The sequence below is a fragment of the Accipiter gentilis genome, chromosome Z, assembly GCF_929443795.1.
Source record: "Accipiter gentilis chromosome Z, bAccGen1.1, whole genome shotgun sequence".
NCBI lineage: Eukaryota > Metazoa > Chordata > Aves > Accipitriformes > Accipitridae > Astur > Astur gentilis.
In genome coordinates this window covers 31,130,054-31,155,670 of record NC_064919.1, presented here as the reverse complement: position 1 = coordinate 31,155,670, position 25,617 = coordinate 31,130,054, and the positions used below count along the sequence as shown (strand labels likewise).

General features: G+C 37.1%; 1 protein-coding gene across 6 annotated transcripts in view; it reads left to right on the top strand.

Moving 5' to 3' along the window:
* LNPEP (leucyl and cystinyl aminopeptidase) overlaps positions 1–25,617 on the top strand; it is a 99,196-nt gene that overhangs the window by 28,108 nt on the left and 45,471 nt on the right. For 5 of the 6 annotated variants that reach the window (XR_007505156.1, XR_007505157.1, XR_007505158.1 and 2 more), the window contains 7 exons: positions 7,176–8,016; positions 11,848–11,986; positions 17,398–17,529; positions 20,051–20,171; positions 20,843–20,997; positions 21,318–21,431; positions 23,547–23,678. Coding sequence is in view for 3 of the 6 variants with exons in the window: in XM_049796301.1 (XP_049652258.1) it covers positions 7,176–8,016; positions 11,848–11,986; positions 17,398–17,529; positions 20,051–20,171; positions 20,843–20,997; positions 21,318–21,431; positions 23,547–23,678 (1,634 nt within the window). In the remaining 3 variants the exon portion in view is untranslated. Of the gene's footprint in view, positions 1–4,209; positions 4,317–7,175; positions 8,017–11,847; positions 11,987–17,397; positions 17,530–20,050; positions 20,172–20,842; positions 20,998–21,317; positions 21,432–23,546; positions 23,679–25,617 lie in introns of all 6 variants that reach the window. The other variant, XM_049796303.1, reaches the window with a different exon arrangement.

Genomic DNA, 25,617 nt, shown 5'->3' with positions numbered 1-25,617 from the left:
ACACAGTGTATTTGCAAGTGCTTGTAAGTGCTTCAAATCTTTTCTTGGAGTCCTGTAAACATATAGCTTTATGCTGTTTGCTAAAACTTAACAGTGTAAAACTAATTTTCCAATGCTTAAGGAATAGTGGAGCCTTTGCTCTTTTGATATTAGACTGTGTGGCACAGTATTTCTTCCTGCTGGCATCTTTTACTCAAACTCACTTTACCATCATGGTAGCAGGTTCATTCATGTATTTAGGAATCACATATTCTGAGTTTATTATATGTGCCAAAATCTTGCAAGTGTTTCACCACTATTTCTAGAAAAGATGGCATTTAGACAGGTACATGAACATAAAATAGATATTTAAAAGGAAAAAAAACCAGCTCAAAGTTCCTTTTCGCCCTGTTGGATGGTCTTAGCAGACACAACCAGTCTTTAGTAGGGACAAAATTCCTCTGGTTTGTCTATGGAATTTGCTGTTCAGTCAGCAGCTGCTTCTGCTAAGAAAAGGCCAATGCTTTCAGATTTGGTCATAAAAGTTTGGTATGTAAAACAGTATTAGGGCCCTGAATAATTAACCCCATTATTAAAGAACTCTAGCTATTCCTGTGTTGGACTGAATTATTCTTTGACATAGTATCAGTGAGTTGCTTGTAGCAAGTCAGGTAGCAAAACAAGTACTTTGTTCATAGTTTTTCTGTGTTCATTCCTCATAGATCAGGCACAGAATGCATCAACAAATTAGTAGATGCCTATTTTTGGGCAGCAGTAACTCTGCACCCTCTATCCTGTTACTTAAATGCAACTGAAGTAGTTTACATTGTGTGGGAATAAGTTTTTACTCTAGCTAGTAGACACACTTTATACAAGGCCATTTGGTCTGGCCTTGGGTTTTGCTGCATCTGCTGGTACAACATGCTACCTGTCGTGGTTTAACCCCAGTAGGCAACTGCTCACTTGCTCTGCCCCTCTGGGATGGGGGGGAGAATCAGAAGAGTAAAAATGAGAAAACCTGTGGCTTGAGATAAAGGCTGTTTAATAGGGAAGGAAAAAGCTGTGCACACAAGCAAAGCAGAACAAGGAATTCATTCACTACTTCCTGTCAGCAGATGGCTGTTCAGGCATCTCCAGGAAAGCAGGGCTCCATCACGCATAATGGTTACTTAGGAGGACAAATGCCATTATTACGAACATCCCCCCCCTTCCTTCTTCTTCCACCCAGCTTTATATGCTGAGTGTGATGTCGTATGGTATGGAATATCCCTCTCGTCAACTGGGGTCAGCTGCCCCAGCTGTGTTGCCTCCCAACTTCTTGTGCACCCCCAGCCTACTCATTGGCAGGGTGGTGTGAGAAGCGGAAAAGGCCTTGACTCTGTAAGCACTGCTCAGCAATAACAAAACATCTCTGTATTATCAACACTTTCCAGCACAAATGCAAAACATAACCTGGTACTAGCTACCATGAAGAAAATTAATTCTATCCCAGCCAAAACCAGCCACTATATTAAAATAGTTATTTGGCTTCTAGGTTATTCCAGGGAAACAAAAAGTTTCCTATGCTTATCTCTGCAGTAGGGGTTTGGTTGCAACAAAATGCCAGGTGTTACTGTCATTTAACATTTCTTTCAGTTAAAATACTGCACGATACCTGCTCATTATTTAAAGACAATAATGTGTTGAACTTTAGTCTCAGAAAGTGGCAACAGTCTATCTGACTCTACCAGTAGAATTTGCTGGGTTTAAATTGTGCAGGTTTTTAATTTTAACCTCTTAATTAGAATATGGAAAGTTGAAAAAAGAACAATTGCCTTCGAGCTTTTTCTGAGTACATTTTAAAAAGGGATGAACTTGAGGAATGGGTCACTTAGATTCATATAAGAATTTTGAGTGTTGAGATTTCAGTTCCGAGATAGAATACCCAGATATGAATCCGGATAGCCAAGAGATTAATGATTTTGTTTTGCAAGGGAAAAGTACAGACTTCTAGCATTATAAAGAGGTATCAATAGCATTATAGGAAGATACTGACTCTGAAAAATAAAGTATTTTTTCTGTATTCTACAGAATATCTGTAATGGATTCCAACCCCAAAACATTGTGAGATTCTTCATTGTCGTACATACTGACATTCATTACATAGTGTTGCCTGAGGCTTTTACACTTCAGCAGAAATCTTACATTCTCCTTGTTAATGGGAATGGAGCTCTTCAGGCAACATAAATACTTGGAGCAAATGCTACACAGTTTTACTGCAGCCCCTGATTGTCCCTGCATGATCATGTTTTATACTGAACTTAATTATTTTAGTAAAGTTGCTTTGTAAGTTAAAAGACTAATTTATGAAAGGGTATAGGAGCAAAATATGTATGTCTTGTAGGAAAAAGATAAGGGACCTCCTTCTGTTCAGCTTGGTCTGATTAATTACCTTTGTGTTCTTAAGTCATGCCACTTTTTACCACCTAGATTTGACTATGCTGTTCTCATTAGCAAAGGATGCAGTACACACAGCAAGCTTATTGTAATGTTGGCTTGCCCTATTGTAAACTGAATTTGAATTTAATGTCTAAATATTCTGTCCTCTTTACAGCAAACAACTGACTGGGCTTGTTATGGTCCCCTGATTATTGTAATGAGGAGATATATTTCAATAGGTTTTTGGGCATCTGCATTGCAGGAGGCAGCTCTAAGGAAACTTTTTCAAAACCATTGATTTTGAAAAAATGTCTGCCTTTCTTCAGCTTTGCAGTATTGGGAGGATTGGCTTTCTGGATTAGTCTATCACATTTAGTTTTTAACCTCAAATCTCTTCTCAGGATTGTTTCTAAACTGTGAGTATTCCCATTGTTCTCTGCTAGGTGTGTTAGTAGATCACATATTGAGGAACATGTTGAAAATCTCTAAATTTGAGTTTACAGATTTGTGGAAAAATTGTGTAAAATCTCTTTTACTTGGGTGTGCTTAAGCTTTTAGCTTAAGCTTTAAGCCTTTCATGTCATTTCATTAGTGCTAATTAGCGAGCAACAAGACAGACCCATGACTCTTGTTTTATGTCCTTGTTCACTCTCACAATAAACTTATGTTTAGAAAGATTTAGATTTAAATTGACATGCCTGATGACAGATAATTTTTGTAGTGCATTTTAGCAGCTCAGGTCAGTACTTCCTTAATTGTGGACTAGTGTGACCACAAAGGCTTCTGGTGCACCTGCAGTCTTTGGCATGGCAGTGGTAGTTCACTGGAACCGTGCAGCTTCTTTACAGGTTAAAGTTCCCCAGTCTTGCAGTTATGTTAATTTTCCCGGTGTCATATTTGGAATTTGAATTAATCTGTTTTAATATCTGAATTAATATGCTTATAGTATATTTTACAATGGGAATATTTGCCACTTGGCCATATTTGGTTTGAAAGATGACAGTGAACTGTGATGGTTGAAATCATGTTCCTCAGGCTGCTGCTTATTCCTCATGGCTTGGTTCAGTTTAAAAATACCGGGTTTGTCCTTCCTATGGACTTTTTAGCTCATATTGTAGAGGCTCATGAGTTAAAAGTGGAAGGTCATTAGAGTTCAATTCACATGATTGATGACTCACAAATTCCAGTGAACCAGCAGGAAGCAAACAATCCAGGGTTTATCTAAGTGTAAAAGCTTTAAATATACTTGCCACTGTTCCTCTCCAAAAAAGTAGCCTGACTTCTATGCTTCTGTGAATGCATATGTTGGCATAAATAACTCCAGTAACCTTTTGATTCTTTTTCTATGTGCTTTCCAGTGGAGAATAGTAGTCTGGTGATGCCCTAGATCTTCAGTAAAGTTCTGATCTTACAGATTTTCAGCATTACAGAACAACCAAGACTTGTTGGTTGCTTGAAAAATTGATTGCTTCCAATTTTTGCAAATACTTGCATAGAAATTGTTTTTAACTGTTGTTTTCCTGGAAGTGAATGTTGCTTAGGTATTAAGACTGTGAATTGCCTTGAAACTAACTTTTGTTTTAGGTTTTCTATCTTAGTTTCACTTTGAGAATTTTTGTATAATTCTTTTTTACTAAAAGAGTAATTAGTTCCTGCATGCAACTTTGAAAGTATTAAGGTAGTTGGCTTTAGAAGAAACTTGTTAGAGAATAAGTTCTTCAAAAAGCAAACTGTTCTATGAGCAGCAGAGCTGATGAAGCCTACTTTCTGCCAGATTTATGCTCTTTATCTTTCTCCTCCTTCCCTCTGCAGTGCCTCCCCTGTCTTCTACCTCTTTTGCTGGCCATGCAGCAGCACATGCCATGGCTGAGGTTGGAGCTATCTACTGAATGACTGCTACCTTTTGGAGTGGTTAAGATGTGAGTCTTAATACCTGCCTTTTCTACATAGCAGATGCTGATTTGGGTGTCTTCCATGAGCAGCTGGTTGTTTTGGGGTGGGATTGCACTGGGACTTGAAGAAATTTGGTCTTGAGTCTTTTCAATTTTGATTGAAGCTAGCCAGCAGATTTGAAGAGCAACAAGCTGAGGGAGTAATCAACAAGAATCTCTGCTAGAAGTAGTTTAGTGAATTCTTGATAAACTATTCTTGGGTAGAGGAATTGTAAAAGAGCTTCCGTTGCACAATACTGTCTTTTCTCTTTTTTTCCCCTCCGCTAGTTTGTCTATGTGTTTTCATTTGTTTCATTAGATTTCTACCTACTTTCTTTACTCTGTGAGGTCTCCAATCTGATACGTGAGTGCCCATGCTCTAATGTAGAGACCATAGTGCTGGACCACTGAACTGCAGCCACAGCCTGAAGGCTGGAGCATGAGCACTGTACTGGGAAATGCCATAAAGACATAACTTTTAGAAACTGCTTTTGCCTGGAGGTTGGAGTAGATGACCTCCTGAAGTCACTTCCAACCTCAGGTATCCTGTGACCCTATGATCCTATTCCTAGTCAGAGCAGCATGTTTACAATAGGACAAAGGGTGAGCAGGTAGATCCAAATTTCAGCAAACTACCTGCTTTCATCCATCTCTATATTACTTGTCCAGATTAACCAGTGCACCTTCTTCATACTGACTTATGTGAGATAGAATTTTTTAATTTCTTTTTTCTTATTTTAAGGCCTTTGCTGAGAAATGTTCAAGGTTGATCTTTTTAAAGTTAATGCAGTAGTTTTTTGTTAAGAGATGCAAGGTGCTGATTGATGAAACTATTATTTGTTTTGAAGGTATCTGAATACTCTGTCAGTCTAACTCTGAAATAAGCAGCAGGCAAGTACCATTAGAGGTTTAATACACAGATACCACACAAAGCGAAAAGCATGGTAGAATGTGGGCTAGAATAACATTTCTTGCTCCAACCTTTTCAGTATTATGGCTACTGACACTATAGTTTTCTGAGTTTGTGGCCTTGAAACAGGAAGTCTTGATGCATTTTTAGAGTAAATGTTGAGGGGTTTGGTATATCTGGTTTGAAAAGATTCTTGCCATCTTTTCTTTAAGATGTTTTATTTTCACCTTTGAGAATTTCAGCTATATAGAAACTTGACTTTAAAAAAAAAAAAAAAAAGGAAAAGAAAGGCTACTACCAAACCATGAATCTTTACCCCCCCAGTATCTTCCATTAGTCTGTTTCAACATTTTAACTCCTATGAAGCAGCTATATATAGTTATATTCCTGAAATTGTTCATGTAAATCATTTCTATATAATATTATCATGATGGCAGCTTAGCAATATAGATAAAATCAGTAATGTATTATAGGAACACTGATATTCTAGGCTGGATATAGATTGGCAAAATGCACATTCTTGTCAGAAATTAATAAAAGTCAACTTACTTTTCATTATGTTTAAATCCAAAGGAAAATTTATCTTATTCTGAAAACATAGAATGTGGAAGATAGAGATGTGATTTGGTTATTGTTTAGTTAGCAGTAGACCTTCATGTCTGAAAGAGAATAGTTTTATTTCTGAAGCCTTGCAGTTGGACAGAAGTTTTCTCTAGTCCCTTAGAACCTGTGACAGGGGACTAATTCGAATTAACTGTAATTTCAAGGCCCTAAAAAGTTGATAATGGGATTTCTTGGGCTTTTGGAGAGAGAAATCTCCATATAAATGGCTTCTCCATTTGAGCTGTTTTGTTCTCTAGACAATTCTGTGGTGTGCTAACAAAAGCCAATCCACATCCTTTCTATGATACTCATAGTGATTTGGATTAAATACAGTATGGAAAAAAAGTGCCTTGCTCCTAAGTTAGCTACTTTTGGGTGTCCATATCCCATTCCCTGTATATTCTTTTTTCCAACACTGTTTTTAATTTTTTCCACTTTCCACTGAGCAATTTAGCTGAAAGGTAGCCTTTTACATAAACAGTTATAGACATGCCCAGAAGTTTGATTAAGATTTAGCTGCATGTAGAATATGAGAGTGTCTGATGCTTTTAAAATTTGGTATGAATTTGAATTCTTCTTTTATGTTCAGTGATCTGTTATTTATTAAGGACCAATTCTGTGGAGACAAACAGTCTGATTGGCACTGTTTTAACTATTTACCTGCATGGATTGTTTCAAGGGTTCTATGAGCTAGATCTTAAAAGATGTTGTCAATTGGAACTATAATTTTTATACTGTCACTTTTATGTGAGAAATCCTTTTCATCTTTTTTGAAGTGTGTGTGAAAAATTAAGTTTAAAAATGTCAAATGTATATTTTATTTGTGTAGCTGCCAGCATATTGGCAGATTTTCTACCCTACTAAAGAACTCAGTAACTAGCATATTCAGAAACACCTCTAGAACTGTATTGGCTGCCTGTGCTTTACCCTGCAATATAAAGAATATTCCATTTTAACTAATTTAGTTGAATACTAATAGTTTACTGAGGTAGAGGAAAGGTAGTCAAGACACTGACATCAATGAACTGTGAGTGCTATGCAATGATATAGCTGATCCCCAGTTACGGTGCAATATATGTGATTGAGTATGCGCAACGGAAGCATCCTTCTGAAGATACTGAATGAAAAATTACAGTAGGCAGAAAAGCACAGAAATGTTTTCTGGAAACAAACCTGAGAGAGAAAATTGAAGAGCTCTTGATTGTATGTGCTGTAAAAGTGTTTCCCATTCTGCAATTCAGTAAACTGTCTTATATATATATATATAGTTATATATATACAGTTATAATCATGCCTTTTGTTTATCATGTAACATATAGTCTTTTCTTTTTCAGATCGAATTCAGTTACCCAGGAATATGATTGAAAACAGTATGTTTGAAGAAGAGCCCGATGTGGTTGACTTGGCCAAAGAGCCTTGTTTACATCCCCTGGAGCCAGATGAAGTGGAATATGAACCAAGGAGCTCCCGACTATTGGTGCGTGGCCTTGGAGAGCATGAAATAGACGATGATGAAGAGGATTATGAGTCATCAGCAAAATTGCTGGGGATGTCCTTCATGAACAGAAGCTCAGGTCTCCGGAATAACATGTCTGTCTATAGACAAAATCCAAATGGGTCATGTTCAGTGCCCTCTACGAGGACCATGGTGGTTTGCACAGTTGTTCTCGTGATTGCAGTTTCATTAATAATGGCGATTTATCTTCTTCCCAAATGTACCTTTTCCAAAGAAGGCTGTCATAAAAAAAATCATACAATGGAACTAATATACCCTTTGGCAACCAATGGAAAACTATTTCCATGGGCAAAAATCAGACTTCCTCCTGATGTTGTACCACTGCATTATGATCTTCTCTTGCAGCCAAACCTAACTACTCTGAAATTTACAGGCTCTGTAAAGATAGTTGTTAACATCATCCACGTAACTTGGAAGATTGTACTTCACAGCTCAGGGCTTAATATCACCAAGGCAACCATTACTTCAGCAGGAGGGCATGAAGCAAAGCCAGTTGAATTCCTGGAATATCCATTGCATGACCAGATTGCAGTTATGGCTCCTGAGGCTCTTCTTGTAGGACAGAATTACACTGTCAACATAGAATATTCATCTAATTTATCAGACACCTATTATGGCTTTTACAAAATTTCTTACAAGGATGAGAATTCTAAGCAAAGGTATGCCCACAAATACAGCTTCTCTTTTCTGTCACTTCTAGATTGTGCTTTGATAATAAAAATAACAAGGGTTGCTTTTTCTACTTGATGTTGCTTACAACTGATTCCTGTTGAGCAAAATTGATCTTTAATCTCCTGATTAATCTACCTGAAAAATGTCTTTCATGGATGAGTTCATTAAGTCAGGGCAGCATCTCTGTCACTTAAATGTAGTGTAGTATAGTGGTTGTAGGTAGCTATGGCATGGCTTTCTGTTTGTTTAATTTTTAGTTTCTCTCTGGAAATTCTTCCCACATCTGTCAAGTCCCTGAGTCTCAAGGCAGGGACTGAGGGAACAAAGTCCCACCATTGTAGGAGAAGATCAGGTTTGAGACCATCTGAGGCAGCTGAACATACACAAGTCCATGAGAATCAATGAGATACATGCAACAGTCCTAATGGAACTGTCAGATGTAGTTGTCAAGCCACTCTCAATAGTATTTGAAAATTCATGGCATTCAGGTGAACTCCCCAGTGACTGGAGAAAAGGGAAACATCACACTCATTTTCAAAAAGCATAAATCAGTGCTTTTTATGAAGAAGATAAATGAAATCACCAGCCACCACTACCCACTTCAAACAGGCCTTACACTGATCATGTACTTAAAAGCATTCATGTCTTTGTTGGCATGTAATTGCCCATGCAGGTTTTCTAGAAACAGAGCAGTGCAATAAACGAAAGATGGATAAAACAGTATGGGCCAGTCCAGGACCAGCTAACAGGAAAGTAGTTTTGAAGGGCCCACAAACAACTGCTAAGTAGACCAAAGACACAAAACACTTACCAGCTTGTGCTAAGATCTAAAGCTTAAAAAAAAAAAAAAAAAAAAAAAAAAAAAAAGTTAAATGGGATGTAAAGAAAAAAACAAGAAAAGTCAATATTATCACTGTTACAAATCTTGGCAACAACAGAGAGTTTGTATGGAAATTGGAAATTCCTAAAATATTGATAAGTAGGTTTTGTTTTCTTAAAGGAGAAGTAAGATCTTGCAGTTAGCACCACCAGCCCAATCTTTTACAAATTGACAATATAAACTTGAAATTATTCCATGGGAAGGTGGTCATGCTGTGAGTGTATTTATTTTCAGTTGCTTAAAACAAATATTGAACTGTTGCAAACTTTTGCAGTGAGGGTCCTTTAAGAATAAAAGAAGTGTGCCAAACTTGGTCATAATTTTTCTTTCTGCAGTGAGATATGATAACTATATGCTGCTGAAGTTTAAATTAAAGTCCCTCAATGACAGCTCATATTTAAAAAAAATGAACAAAACAAGATACTCAGTGTAAACATGGTTTCATAGGCTGTTAGGAAGCTGCATAACAAGAAAGATGTATTTCTAATCTGTTCTCTAAACAAAACAACTAGGATATTTTGTTTCTGATTCAGCAAGCCTCTCTCTAAGCATTAACAACAGACATTTAAACACAAAGTTGTTTATTTTTCTAAAGTTTACTCACAGTTCGCCTTTAAAACTCCCTTTATCTAGATCCTAGTGGGTCTATGATGTAGTACTAAAGTGTACAAGGAAATAAGTTGGCTGCAGCTGTTATTTTCAAATATATGCAAAATCTGCCACATTCAGATGAATCGCGGAACTTTAAGTTGGTTCTTGAGTTGGTCAGCAACTGAGATAAAGCAGGAACTCTCTCTTCTTTACTCTGATGTGTTTCTGTTGGTCCTCATGTGAGGCAGTGTAAGGGGCTTTCTTTAGGAGGTCAAGAATTTTTAAGAAATAAATTTGGGTTAAAGGTTTACTGATCTTTTTTTAGTTTACCTGCATCTCCAATGAAGGTGGGTGTGTTTAATGAGGTGCAAATGTAGATGACTGTTCAGATCCTCCAGGTAAAGTGCTGCTGATAAGCCTCTTATGAAAGGGCTGTTCCTGAGCTTATGCTAAAATGTTACAGTGTATGCATGATCATTAGAGAGAATCTGTTGCCACTTGGGAAACTGCTGATAGGTTTCAGAGTTCCATCATTACAACAAAAATGCCGCAAGTTGTCCGTGTTGTAGAATGCATTGGATAATAAACAATCACAAAGGGTGTAAATTGAATCAGAAGAACATAACCACAAGATGAAATGAAATAGCTATGTAGTGTATCGCAAACACTAAAGATATGCAGTACCATGAGGTCAGAGTAAGAATACAGTAAGTGTAGAAGGCAAAAATCACTTGAATGATTAGCCTCGTTTTGAATTTCCATATTTTTTCCTATTCTGATATAGCTGAAGCTTTGTTTTCTCCATATATTTACTGTATTAGAAAGAGAATATGCAAGTGTTCGCAGAGGAAAAAGATGATCTGTCAGTAATTTGCTAAGTTTTTGTCCCCCTTCAGTCCAGTGCTAGCTGCTTCTATTCAGGAACAGGATGTAGCACATGCTTTAACTTGTATGCTTTTCAGTAAACCCTTTTCAGATCACTCTTTGCTGATATCATTTCCATTGCCTTGGCTGCCTCTTCTATTTCTAGGGGCCTTGTCTCTGTATGCTTTAAGTCAGTGGTTTTACAAATACAGGCTACCTTGACAACCTCTGTTGTTACTGCATTTTTAGTGTAAAACTCAAGCTATCAAGCTGCTTTTGCAAGAAAGAGTCTTCTAGTTTAGTTTTATTATCTTTTGAAGATTTTTTTATGTTGCCACAAAAGTATTAAACTTATCAAATGGCAAAACAACTTACTGTTGCCAGATGCAAATTAAAAAAAAAAAAGAAAAAGTTGGGCCTTATGTATATTTTTATACAGAATGGTTCTTTATTGCTTGTTTTTCTTCTGTAAAATCTTGGGGTGAAGGAAAAAAAGAAAAAGAAACTTACCAAGATTGTCAGTGAGGGACAAGAGCAGAGTAAGAAGTTGAAAGCAGGCATGGAGATTAATCTTATAATTTGTCAGCCGTATGCCTCCTCAGAGAAGTTGTATGTCCAAAAATGTTGGACGCATGGGGTAGAAGAAAAGAACCCCCCCCAAACTTCTGGGTAGTTTGACAGTAGGGTTTTTTTGTTTGTTTGTTTGTTGTTTTTTTTTTTTTTTTTTTTTGTAAGTAATGTGAACCACTGTTTAGCTCCAGTAAATACAAGACTTAGATCACAAACTTCTTACTGAGCTCCCAGGTTTGTCTTGCAGGAGCAGAATATAAATCATAGATGCCTTCTAGGAAAACACATAATTTCTGCAGCTAGCTAGCATCAAAATACTGGAGAAGGAACATAAACTTCTGAGAAGTTGTCTTGTGACATGACTAGCTGTTGGATCAGACACAAGGCAGTGCATAAAGTTACACAGAATCCATCTACTAGCTGGCAAAGGCAGCAGGCATACAGTTAGATGAACTGTGGGAGCATCTGCAGGAGGAGGCATGACAATTAGATGAAAAAGTTTCCTTGTAGCTCCATCTGCTGCTGGGTTTTCAAAACTTTCATTTAGTGGGCATGCTCACTAATTTAATTTTTGAATCTCCTTTTTGTGCTCTCTTACTGGAAACTGGCTGGCATATATTTTGGTGATTGTTCTGTAATTGTGTTATTTCATGTGTATTCTTCTTTGTTAAGGAAATAAAAAAGCCAAGCACATTAGTCCTTAAATAAATAAATTTTGGGAGTTTTAAAAACCCATTTTTTTAATGAAACATTTATTCTGACTGGACCAACCCTGTCATCTACTATTCAGAAAACTACTCCAATAACAAGCTGTTATAAGTTTTGGGGAGAAAAATGACTGTTCTGTCATAATTAAACTCACATGTACCTTTTTCATAATTCTTAATTTGCTATTCTGTACTCTTCCCATTAGGTGGTTTGCAGCAACTCAGTTTGAACCTCTGGCAGCAAGGTCTGCTTTTCCGTGCTTTGATGAACCAGCATTTAAAGCTACTTTTTTAATCAAGATCAAAAGGGATGAAAAACTTTCTACTCTGTCAAATATGCCAAAGGTACCTGCTTTTGTAGAGGAATTTTAGTAGACCTGCTGCCTAGGTAATCTAAGTGCTTCGCATTGTATTTTTGTTGCATTAACATCCAGGAGATTGACTTTAGCAGATAAGTTGTAAACTGTATGGCTTTATTACAAAAGAACTGTCTCTTCCCTGAAGACTTGAACTAAGTAACTTTGAAGAGAAAACAACTGTTCAATGCACTGCACAGTGTAGGATGTTATTGCAGGGGCAGTTGTATGGCTATGGGAGGGATTCCTGTTGAATTTAAATGAATCATTATTTTGCAGGAACTTTGTTGTTTTCTCCATCAGTCTCAACAGATTCGCTTTTGAGTTTTCTGTGTTTGCTGGTACTACACACATGCGGAATACTGAAATATCTTTATCAATAGTTGGTGTAACTAGCAACAGTCTCTGTGAAAGATACGCCTGATCTTGAAGGAAGTGCTTTTGAGTCTAAACAAAGGGAAATAGGGTGTGACTACTGAGTTAACCCCAGAATATGAACGAGGCATCTGAAATTCCTTCAGCTAGATCTTTTCAGGCAAAAATCTTGTAGGAACATATCTGAATTTTATAGTGATGCTTTATGCCATTAAGCCTTTGGAGATTTGGAGAAACATTTACAGAAGCCTAATTCATTTAGACAGACCAGCAAGGTTGACTTATTACCTACTCTGTGTCTGAACTAGGTCCTCTGTCATCAAACATTACCACCATTTGTCACCCAATAGAAACTCATTAAAATTGACATTGATCTAAGCAGCAGTGAAAAAAAAAATTACACCCTTGGTGTTGGTGGTTCCAGAAGGTTGTTGTAAGTTCAGGTGCTAATGTAGCTACCCTGTTTTTGAAAACCAAGCAGATAACTACATCCTTGTGAAATAATACCTTTTTCACAGTGCATGAATGTTCATGTTCCTGGATTTGTGGTGAATCTCAACCATTACTTTAACAGGTTTGCAGCCCTTAGTTTATGTCCAGGTCTAAAAGCACTTTATTTGCTGCTCTTTTCTTCACTGAAAGAAGAAACAGGCTCTGCTTGGCAACTCTCCTGTTTTATGTAAACAAGAAAGGATGCTTATTCACTTTCCTCTGCTAGGAGGAGAAACTGCTGCATGTGTTTGTGGCATTGGGGAAGATTGTAACATTTCAGATTGCGTCTTCTGGTAAACTATGCAAGTGGGTCACCTGAAGCAGTGAACAGTGAGCGTCAGAAGATATGAGCAGGCCTTTCAGTCTTCCTGAGAGAATCTGCAGAGAAGCTACTCAAGCTCTGTGTGGCCAAGAATCGTGATTTGAGTCAAGTGGTCCAACCAACATGCCTGAAAGAGCAACTCTGTATTTCTTGTTCAGGGAGTTATTATTTGCTGTCAGAGAATCTTCCTTTGGAAAGAGCTGACTGTCACACCTCAGGACATGTGAACTAAATCTGGAAAAGACAGATTGTTACTTGTCCTAGTCTTGCATCTTCCTGTAACTTCTGCATTGCATTGGCAGTCCTGCAAAGCATGTGTCTTTGGGGTTCTGTGCTTAGGAAGGAGCTGCTCCCTATCCCATCTGTCCCCTGCTCAACTCTGAGTGCTGTTACAAAGCATCCGGTAGCTCTTTTGGTGCTGTCTGTGGATACTAACGTTGTGTACTTGACGTGTGTGCACGATGAGGAATCATCCACACGGAGAGAACATACTGATGAACTGCATTTACTGCAAGGTCATTAATGCAGCTGTTTCTTCCTTCTTACTTCTGGACCCATTTACATTTAAGTATCTAGCCTTTCTTGCTGCAGAGTAGCATTCATTGCATTACTTGTTTTTCAAGGAGATAGAAAGCCATTTGAAAAATGAACATTTGGGATTGGTGACCTTGTACCCATTCACTTGCAGTGAAAAATGGGTTGTTATTGCACATTTGTATCATCTTAAATATTGGTGTTATGAATTTTTCCAATTGGTCACATTAGATACATTCTGTTTGACTGTTCCTGTACTGCATGGAAGAAACATCTTTTTCCTACCCATCTTTCTCTACATAGAATTGTTCTTCCAATGACTTGTGCCATTCCTGCATCATGAATTCCCTTTTAAATTGTATGATGCCTCTCTTGCATGTCTTTTTGGTGTTTTGATTCCTGCTACTGTTCATCATACAACTTGAATTACCTTCAGATCTGCTTCTTCCTCTTCTGCATTGCATACTACATGCCTTTTGCTCAGCTACCTATGAATGCCATAGACAGAATGTCCTGTGCTTCCTTCAAGCTGAGAGTTCTCCTTCCTTCCCATCTTGTCAGGCTTCTCCCTCATCTGGTTCTCTGCTTTTTAACCCACCTTCTCTGTCTTGCTTCATTTGTTCTTGGTATCAGACTCTTTCCACTGAAATTCCTGTTTGTCCTCTCTTTCTATAACATTTACTGAGCTTGTTACAGTGAGAATATGTTTAAGACCATATTGAAAGTTTCATGTGCATTTTCTTGTGTTGTTTTCACCTCTGTTTTAGAACTTGGCTGTTAAATCATCTGTATCATTGATAAAGATTTGAGAAAGCTTCCAGATGTGGAACAATAATATTATTAAAAAAAAAAAGACGTTAAAAGCAATGAAGTTGTATGTTTAGTGCTGGGGATCAAATGTGAGTTCTTGTGTCAGAAGAACAGGTCAGGTTTAATTAGAATTTATCAAGAAGGTATAAGAACATACAGAGGAAGTTAATTGATAGTTTTGCTAATGGACAATATCTCGAAGATAATTACTCACTTGCTTATACTGCAAACAATATTCTTTTTTTTTTTTTTGTCCCCCAACTTGATGCCCTGATAACTTGATACTGTGCAATTCCTCTGTTGTTATATAAGATCCAAATATGCAGTCTGTTAATGGGTTCAGAAGTGGTTCCTTTGGGTTTTGTAATTTGTCAAGGTAACTTACATGTGTGAATTACAATAAAATCCTTAATTTTGTGACTGTACAAATAAAGAAATTAGACAGAAGAGTTTCTGTGTAATGGTATGCTACCTCACCAACATTTCTTGTATCACTGAGTTCTCTTGTAATAAAAATGCATTTTTATATGCAAAGCTTCTTTTAATTGGCATGTTTTTATGATTTATTTCATGGGTTTTGTCCCTGATCTCACAAGTGCTCTAGCACATGCTGAATTCTTACATTTTAGACTTCGCCTGGATTAGGTATTGTGTTACGTAGTGTAGAGTCCATGCAGTAAGTACAGGCTAGTGAGTTGATTCTTGTACAAGAAATGTGAAAATTAAATAAGATGATCATGTTATATAGAAGTGTATTGCATTGGTGAGATCATTACTAGGATAAGCTCGCTTCTGAAAATAAACACTTAAACTCCTGTTAAGAAAAAAACAGGTATAGATTTTTCTGTAGTAACTGCAGGTCTTGATAGCAAGCTGTGCTGAATGGAGAGACTTTTGAGTTTATATCCATGGGAAGCTTAAATGTGAACTTCATAATGTTCTGTAAATACCTACAAGACATCTCAGAAGCAGGCCTTCTCAACTAGCATGTATGTTGCTAATATGGCAATATATAGAGGCTGACACACATTAAGGCTAGAAATAACAGTGTGTGTTTTGGGCTTGTGGTGGGTTTTTTTTGTGGTTTTGTTTGTTGTTTTGTTTTGTTTTTAAATGAGGGGAACTGATTTTTGAACCAGTTTATGTGTAGCCACAGTAGTTTTTCTTAAATAGGGTGTCACCTCTTAATGAAGATGGAGCTGTGGTCAAGGCAGAAATTTATGAATTCACTGAAGGAATTCAGTGATGGCATTCTGTTCTTATGTAGTGGTCAGACTAAGTGATTATATTGATTATATCTTCAGACTTAAAAATCTATTCCTCTTTAAGGCTGACAATTTTTCAGTGGCAGTTAAATGTTAAATCATTGTTTGGTTTGAAAAGATCTTGTCTAAAACTGAGGTTATTGTCATTTTTTAAATGTTTCTGGTTTCTGGAAACAAACTTATTTATGAGGTTTCAGAAGGCACATGAACTGCCATCCCTGTTTCCAGACCTTTACTATTCTGTGCTACAGTGCTTTTAAACATTTTGCTTTATTCTTTACGTAATTTATGTTTGTGAAGAACTGTACAGAAAAATACTTTTAGGCATATACCATGCCTTTCCAGGACTAATATTACAGAAAAACTTCTGCACTACAAGTAATTTAAGATACACCATGGTATTTTGCTTCAGAAGACTGACCAGACAGTTACTTTTGGCAGTGTATGTTTAAGCTGGGCATGTTTTTGCTTTGAATTAACGGAAACCTTGTGTTTTCTTCATTTTTTTAAAATGCAGTCTCTTTTGATTTGTAAGGGGGTGTGTGAGGGTTTTTTTTGTTCTGTTGTTTTAAACTAATGAGTGAGTATGGTTACCTAGTTTTGAAGAGGCTTCTAAGAAGAGACAAATGTTTAACTCAAGCAATACCAGTATTTTTAGTAGGCTATGTTCAACTGTGTCTCTGATCTAGCCTTAAGCTCTCTTGAATTAATGCTGATCTTTATGTTTACTTTGGATTAAACTAAATTAGATTGATGGTTTCTCCAGTGTTATAAGCCGACAGAGCCAATTTTTTATATAACATTCATATATTTATTGAGAATAGCAAGCAAGTAGCGCTGGGCGGCCGGGGAGTCCGCACTCCACCAACGGCTTGCGACTTTCTGTTATAGTTACATTCCTTTTATACAGTTCATGCACCCCTTTCTTGTAAATCTCCGCCTTGTCTTGCTTCTTCTTTCTGCAGTCGTGCAGGTTTGTTACTGGATAGATTCGGTCAATCTTGTCAAGGGAGAGTGTCTTTTGATGTAGAATGTCTTTTGATGTGGAGAAGTGCAGTTGTGGCAGAGTTAATCCCCTTATTTGGTAAATTATAGCCGTTGTCTTTTCCCTCCTTATCTAGTAAGTTATAGTTGTTGTCTTTTCTCGTGACCTTTACGCAACATTTAGGCAAGCCTTGCTATTTACATAAAGCATTTGTTCAATCACAATGTTTCCCTTCCCCCTTCCCGATTGGTATGTAAGCCTTATTGTCTTCTTTTAATTCAACACGTATTACACAATGTCAGGGAACAATTTGGTTCCCTGTCGATTACATCCAGCAATGCAGTTGTCTGGTAATACCACATAATAAAAGCTTGACAAATAATTTTGGGGTATGTAGGCTTAAATGTTCCATGTCTTCTTAGGTTTTGTTACACCATGAGTAGGTTGTGAGTATCATCTCTCCTGCTGAAACACAACTAAAATATAAAGATACTTTGCAAGTTTGCTCTGATAAACTATTCCTAGCGTGAAATTATTCTTTGATTTAACATTGATTCCTTGCATGTCTTATTGTTCTTTTGTCTACGTTAATAACAATGTTTTCCTTTCATCTGCAGAAATCCACTACTCCTGTGACAAATGGAATTGTTCAAGATGAGTTTTTTGTGAGTTTGAAGATGAGCACCTATCTAGTAGCCTTTGTTGTTGCAGACTTGAAAAACATCAGTAGGGAATCTAATGGGAGTCTGGTATGTGCGTTCCACTTTAAGTTCTCCCTCACTAATCCCAAGGCAACAAGCCAATCAAAACAAAACAAAAAAATCCCCAAACCAGCAAGCAAACTCTGTCTTATTTAAATTTATTTATTTTCTTGGTTTTATTATTCTCATCATAGATAGGGGACAAAAGCCAAATGCTATAGATTGGACTGACTTCAGAGCTTATACCAGATTGAGAAGATTTTTACAGCAAGAGACTCAACATCAGGTCTTGTTAACAGTGGAAGTTTACAAAACCTAAAATTCCTAAGAGCTTTGAGAGGTGGAAGCTTTAAACTTTTAGTTTTAATGCTTCATCTGTGAGAGAGTAGTGTCACACAAACCAGGAGTTGTTCAGATGATGTACAGAAACATTACAGTTCCCAGGGAAGCCTACATACTGTTTCAAGCAGTGCTCATGTTCTATTCCTGCAAAGATAACCTACCTAAAAAAACCCATGGCCTGCAGTAAAGCAAATTTAGACTAACTTTAAGTCTGTAGTCACTTGAATACAATGATTTCATTGTGGGGTTTTTGTTTTTCCAAAGGTTCTAAAAATCAAACAGTTGGTCCTGTTAGAACTTTGTCCTTCGCAGGATTATAGCCAGCAGGGTCAGTAAGCAGTTCCTACAATGTGTGAAATTAAAGTAACTAAATTAAAAGTGTGGTAATATTAGGAGATGCTCCTTATTGTAGGAGGTGCAGGAGTTTCATGTGAGCAATGATTTTCATGACTCTCTAGCTGGAACTGCCCCTTTGTGGTGAAATGTCAGAACTGCCAGTACTTAACCTAGAAGCAGCCAAAGGGAATAGTGCTAGTAGCACTGCAGAAGAAGCAGCCTTTTCTTTAATCCAATATACACAAGTAAAGATACTGGTCAATAGGCTTTGATTCTAACCTGGACAAGTATATCTAATAATAGCTGAATAAGACAGACTGTTTGGTGTAACCTGTAAAGTTAGACCACTACTTTCTTTTTTTTTATTCTTTCTCCTTGTGGCTACTATTCAGGTCTGTATTTGAACTGTATTCTGGTAAAATTATATAGCCAGTTCTTTACCACGCAGAAAACTGATCAGTATACTAAATGTTTCATGTTTGCAGAGAGCCTGAAACACATATCTATGTGCTATGCTTTCCTTAGTTCACAATAGTGAGGCTAGCTTGCATGGATTTTCAATAATCCAGAAGTATTTTATGGCAGAGGCATGTAGGAGAGGAGAAGACGACTAAGTGATACATTCTGACTAAGGAAAGTGGTTCTTAACTGTGCCTCTTCATTCTGACCATGAAGCGAGATTTGGCCAAGCTAGAGAAGTCCAGCAGACCTTCAGAAGGCACCAAACGCAAGGGATCTAGCAATGTATAAGAGTACTTGCCATCTTAAAGGGAGAAAGCATAAGCATGCTCATATCAAGTAAGGCCAGAGTCTAGCTAGTGTGTTGTTCTATTGCCAACAGTGTCTAGCGGGCCAAGGGAGACTTTAAGAAGGAAGCATATAATGATGTTTTCCACAAAATACATTCTCAAAATGCTTCCAGCAATTTGTGGCTGGGAGATTCAAAGAATTTGAGCTAATCAGTTCACACAGAATAAACTTATTGTCATGAATGTTACAAGATAGCTTAGAGTTGAAGTAAAGTTACTCTGTGTTATTAATGCAATGAGATTTTTCTCAACTCCAGAAAATCCTGGGGAGCTTTTATGTTTTGTTTTTGAGCTTAAAATTTGCACCCAATAATACTTTTTTACTTCCAGGAACACTAGATTAGATCCTTACTGGTATGTGCTTGGTTCAAACTCAAAAGGTCACCCTATCCATCTATTTGAAATGTCATTTGTTTACTGGTTTGTAACACAGTAAGAGGGGCTTTATTTTAATAGAACAGGAGAATTAGTCTCAGCATATTTTGTGTTCGTGTATGAAAGGCATCCTAAACCTTGATCAACCTGTAACCTAATCAACGTTATTTTCTTGATGTAGCCACTTCAACACGAATAGCGAGAGACTGTAACCTCTCCATTTTTATGAATGCTTCTTATATCATGTCTAATGTGGCCCTATGTTACACAGGGGCATGGATGAACTTTGTGCCAATTATTATTTCTTGAGAGAATTTCTTGCAGATGATACTAGTGTTATCATACTGATAGCCTAAACTTAGAGATTAATTGAGGTGTGCAGGGAGAGTCACTTAACTCATGAGGGAGTAAAAAAGGAATTGGATCAATTTCTGTTCATGTAGACACTTCCTGAACACCTTCCTTAAAGGTGTCAGCCTTGAATTATTCTTCCATACACATCGGTCAATTGGATAGTCTGTCTGTATTTTGACTAATGAATAAGCTCTAGCAAAAAAATTAACTCTTTATTGACAGAGTTTGTAACTTATGTGGGTACTCCCAAAACCATGTCCTATCTGTTTCAGGATCTTCTGCCAACTCCTGTTTTACATCCAAAGTTTTTGTAGCTACATGTTTCAAAATCTTTTCTCTTCTGTTTGGACTAGGTATCTGTCTATGCCATACCACAGCATCTAAACCAAGTTGGGTATGCACTAAACACAGCAGTGAAACTTCTGGAATTTTATCAAAAATACTTTTTCATAAACTACCCTCTTGAAAAATTAGGTAAGTTCTTTTGAACTTTTTTTTTAAACAGAAGAAGCAGCCCTAATCAATTCTGAGAAATGCAGGGGAACTTTTGTTCTGAAAATCTGTGCTTAAAAAAAAAAAAAGTATAGCATAAAATATCTGTGAAATAGGTTCCCTCAAAATTATTTTAAAAATTCATTAAATGTTTAATTGACTATGAGTATTAAGTGATTCCCAAGCTGGAAAGTTTTTGTGAGCTTTTGACACCAGTTTGCTTATAATTCGGTGTAAATTTAACATGATGTGCCTTGGTAGGGAGATACAGAAGTCTTTCTGAACCATGTTCACCAGTGCAAAATCTGCAGCCTGACTTCTCTGCATCTATTAGTTTGACTGGAAAGATAATGAAATGCAGTCTTCTAAGTCACTACTTTAAGTAAGGGCAGCCCCATTTCCTTGTTAGTTGTGTGTGTGCAAGATCTATAGGTAGTGTCTGCGTAGTGCTTTAAGTTGTTTGTGTAAGAGTATTGCTAGAGAAACATGGCTATAAATCTATGGGGCTTTTATGCTTGAGATATGAGCACGTGTTGACACCACAGGATTTAAATAATGAGGTTTTTAGGGATTAGGTAATAGAATAGATAGACTTGAAATACAGAATTGCTTTAACTAGCAGTTTTCAAAAGCTTCTTTCAAATCTTTTCCAGATCTGGTAGCAATTCCTGATTTTCAGTCTGGTGCAATGGAAAACTGGGGCTTGATCACCTTCCGAGAAACAACACTTTTGTTTGACAGTAATACTTCTTCAGCAAGGGATAAAAAGTTAATAACTGCAGTGATAGCACATGAGCTTGCCCATCAGGTACTGGACTGGGGAGATTAATGTTTAAATGCAGTGAGGTTGTTTGTTTGTTTGTTTGTTTTTAAATGCAATTCTGTCCTTAAATTCACCCCTGCCCTCACTGTAACTGGGTTGTGCATTGTATCAGTTCAGAATAACTGCAGGTATATTTTCTCCAGTACAACAGGCAGAATGCAACTCTGTCATGACATACTTAGAGAGTTGTTCATGCAAAAGCATTGCCGTGGTTTTGACTGAACTTGATTTTGAGGATGGATGGAGTGTTACTGTACTTGTTTGATTTTATTTCTGAAAAAGAATGACATTTTGGTCTTTCATAGTGGTTTGGCAATCTAGTAACTATGGAATGGTGGAATGATCTCTGGCTGAATGAGGGATTTGCAACTTTTATGGAGTACTTTGCCATGGAGGAGATTTTTCCAGAATTACACTCAGTAAGTACTTTCTGTAACTACACTTACTGTACCTTGGCTAGGATCTATTTTTTAATGCTGCCCATAAAGGACTGATACTTACAAACTTGTATTGAAATTCACTTTGGGCACCACTGAGATTAAACTATATCTCCTCTGCTTTGGCACCTTCATTATACTGGAAGTGGTTTAGGGGCAAGCTTTGGGGAGGTTACATTGTTCTTCTGTGGTTTTGTTTGTTTGGGATTTTTTCCTATGTTGGTAGTAGTCTACATGCAGTCTTTGCACAGAATGCTTTAACCTACACAAAACATAAAATAGCAGGTTTAAAAGGTGTAGATGTCTATATATCAAATTATAACTTAAAGTCTTTATACAGAAAGTCCAGGCATGTTGTTGACCAAGTTTGTCTGCCTCTACTTTTCCTAGTAGGCTTAGGAAGCACCAGAGCTTTAGGTTACTAAATATACCTGTCTTGCCATCATTGTGATACGTGCTTGTGCGTGAATCAGTTTGGGATTTGCAAATCGAGGGAGCTGGTATAAAAGTATCATATGGTCCCAGCCAATGGATTCTGATAACATTGAGTTACACTAATAGTACAAAGCACTGCTCCCAAAGGCAATTCTGTTTATGCACTGAAGGATAAAATCTTTTTTTATATGATTACCTAGTGATCACTTAAAAACTCACTCAGGTACTAAGTGACCTAGCTTTTCAGACTCTGGAAAACATGAAGGATTCAAACTTGGTCTTTCCCTTCTGAGGAAGGAATACCAGCTACTGCTGTAAAGCATCCCTGTCACTGAATGCAGGCAGAGAAACAAAGATTAGTGCAACTAAATGGATGGGGCAGTGAAGAGACTAATTTTGCATCCTGGGTAAAGGTATCACCTAGGAGAGGAGATACCTGGGCTCTGGAGCCAGCTTCCAGGAGGGTTTATGTGATTTGCATTAGTCACAGGATTAAAAACCTGACCATGTACTGACTGTTTCCTGCTTGCTGTATTGTGTTCTTCTCAGCATACTGACAGAGTGTGAATTTTGAGTTCTTAATTCACCCTTGCTGCATTAAATAACTTGGGTTGCTAACTTAGTTCAGTAGAACTCTTTCTTGGAGCTGGGTGTTTAAAAATTTTTTCATTTGGCCTAGGTTGGTGGTTGAGTTTGATTGCGATTGAAAGTATGTTTGTATAGCTGTTCTGCTTTTTGGGTGCATATGTGGTGAGGGGAGGGCACAAAACTAGTCTAATGTTTTAACAAGGACACATCTAACACTTGTATACTTCATTCTGAAAGGTGCCTGACAAGGTGCCTTCACCAACATCTCGTTTCACCACTTGGTAATGCCAAAATGTGTTTTGATAAATAAAAAAAAGTCACTCAGAACTTCTGCATTCAAGAAGAATAACTTTAAAATTTTAAACTTTAAAGGGTATCTTTATTGTATTATATACAGGTCTTACCTTTTTAATTTTTTTGTAGCTCTCTACTTTATAGAGGAAACTGTTTAGAGAATTGTTTACTCAAGCCTTGATGAAATGAGATGGACAAATAGCAGTACAGTCAGCTTCTTTTCAGTGTTTCAGGTTGTCTTGTTTGGGTAACAATGTATTAAATTAAAATATCTTCATTCTAGAAGAAAAGAAGGAAGAGACTTTGGTACTAGGATCACTAGATAAGGTGGTGTTTACATTCACACAAACAACACTGTAGTGAGTAATTTCCTTAGACTTCATGCTTTAATATTAAAGCATACTATAGAAGTCATGCTTTTGTATTCCCTGCTTCCTGTAAATGAACTGAAAACATTGGTGAGCCAAATCTGAAGTTCAGACACATACTTAGTAGGTATATTTATTTTCTATAGTGCCAATGATGCATTTACCTGAGACAGGAGCTTAAGGGTCTAGATAATGACACAAACCTAAGAGTGAGATTCCACTGCTAAAATGTGGCAGGGAAACAATAGATTTTACAAATGCTACCCTGACAATTCTTTTGCTGGTTCCATTGGCAGGAAGGAGAGCAATGGCATGTTAGAGCAATGGAAGAGCAAAGCAGAGACAACTTTTACTGTTCTGCTTACCAGGTATGTTCTAGCTTCTCAGACACTTATAAATGTTTCTCTTCTAGGATGAAGATCTCCTTAATTTAATTTTCAAGGCTATGATGAAGGATTCCTTGAATTCTTCACATCCAGTCTCTTCTGCTGTTCAGTCTTCAGAGCAAATCGAAGAAATGTTTGATGCACTTTCTTATATCAAGGTAAATTTAAAAATATTTGGAAATATTCAGAAAGTAATATATTAGCTATTGAAAATATGCATGTGGAATCATGAGTAAGGAAGCATGTACTGATGATTATTTGGGTGTAATTTACACCTAGCACAAACAATGCAGGATCTCTCAGTACTGTTTCTGAGTGTCTACATAGCTTTTAATTAGGAAAAGATTATGTATGTGGATTTGTGCCCTTACTTAACATCCTTCTGCTTGATGCATGCTTCAGCACAAAGTAAAATACTCATGCAGCTCCAAGAGGGGACCCAGTAGGTGAAACAAAATATCAAATTAGACATATATTCTTTTTCTGAAAGCAGATTGTAACATGTGCTTAGGAAAAGAGTAACAACGATGCACTTACTGAAGCAATTGCTCCTTTTTATACTCTCTCTGCTTTTAAAAACCAATATTTTGGACATGTCCTGAGCTGGAGGCTTGCACCTGGAATATAAAATTACTTCATTGCATATCCTGGTTGTCTACAACTTGATTATTTCTAATGTCTAGTGAGGGTTGTGTGTGAGGTTTATGTTTTTAAAGCTTCACAGAGCCTCATTGAAAATGCATGAGAGCGCAAATATCGTATTTGCCAAATTTTTACTCACGTTATCTCAGGTTTTAGATACTGTGTCCCATGATGTTGGTATTATTGGAGGAAAGCCTTTTCTAACTTTTGGATTAACTGTCATTTTCTCCCCCCACTATCTGTGTATGCTTGCACTTTCATCTAATAAGAAACCATGGGAACAGCTAGTGCTTACTAGAAAATTGTCAAATACTATGCCTTCCTCTGCTCAGTGGAATGCAGTTCCCACATCTGTCTTGGTTTGTCTCCTTTGATTTCTCTTTGCACATCTCAACTGCTCAACCCACATTGTCTGACATCCTTGAGTAGTCTGAGATGCCAAATGGACCTACAATAGTGATGTGCTTCCATTTATTTTGATCTGTGTTTTGTGGATTACAAGAACAGATATGTGTGAATTTCAGCTTCTTTTGGTTGTGAAATGGATTTGGTATATCAGAAGGCATGGCTGTTGTTTCATGCTTCTCAGTTGCTGTCTCAAGTAATTCCCTTTTTGGTGAGCTTCTGGAAGCTATGCTTCATGCACGATCGTGTCTGTAGACAACTAACTGCAGAGATAATTCCATCACTCTTTGCCTGATCAAAACTCCTCTATATAATTTTCATGGAGATTTTGCATAAGTGATTGGGCTGGAATTTCAGTCAATTAGTAAAGTGTTATATTTGGAGAATTACTTTATTACTTCATTGCTGCTGGTAAGTATCTGCATCTTCTGAACAGAAATGTAGCAACCTACATCTTTGAGTTTAGGAGCTAACCAAAAGAATTTTTGCCCTTGCATTGTCAGAAACAGATTTTCTATGGCTGCTTTCTATATTTCAGAGGCTTTCATTGCATAGCTTTTCATTCATGCATGCAGTGTTTGTATTCCACTACTCTTGGCCCTGTATCTTAGCTAAGGCTCTTGCCAATTTGAATGGGAAGACACTTTCAACATGCTCCCTAATCAGCTAAGGGTAGTCTGTTATTAAATTATACAGCTTGCTTTGTTTTACTATACTACCAACTGATGCAGATTGGTAGGTGGTGTTTATATTTTACTGTCTGCAATAGGAAGTATTGTACAAAACTATTTTTAGCCCGGTTGTTTTGCAGACTATCAGTAAACCTAAGACTCAAGGATGGGACAACAATCCACCTGCAACAACAAAGTGTTTGGGAGGATATGATATGACAGTAAGAAAAATGGAGTAGTAGAGCTATAGCTTAAGTACAGATGCATGCAAGAGAGGAAATGATGACCATATTATTAAAAATTGTATTAAGGGGTATTCCTGCAGTTTCATGAATAATTAGATTAACCAGGTAGCCTTCAGTTTCAGGCAAGATGTTAA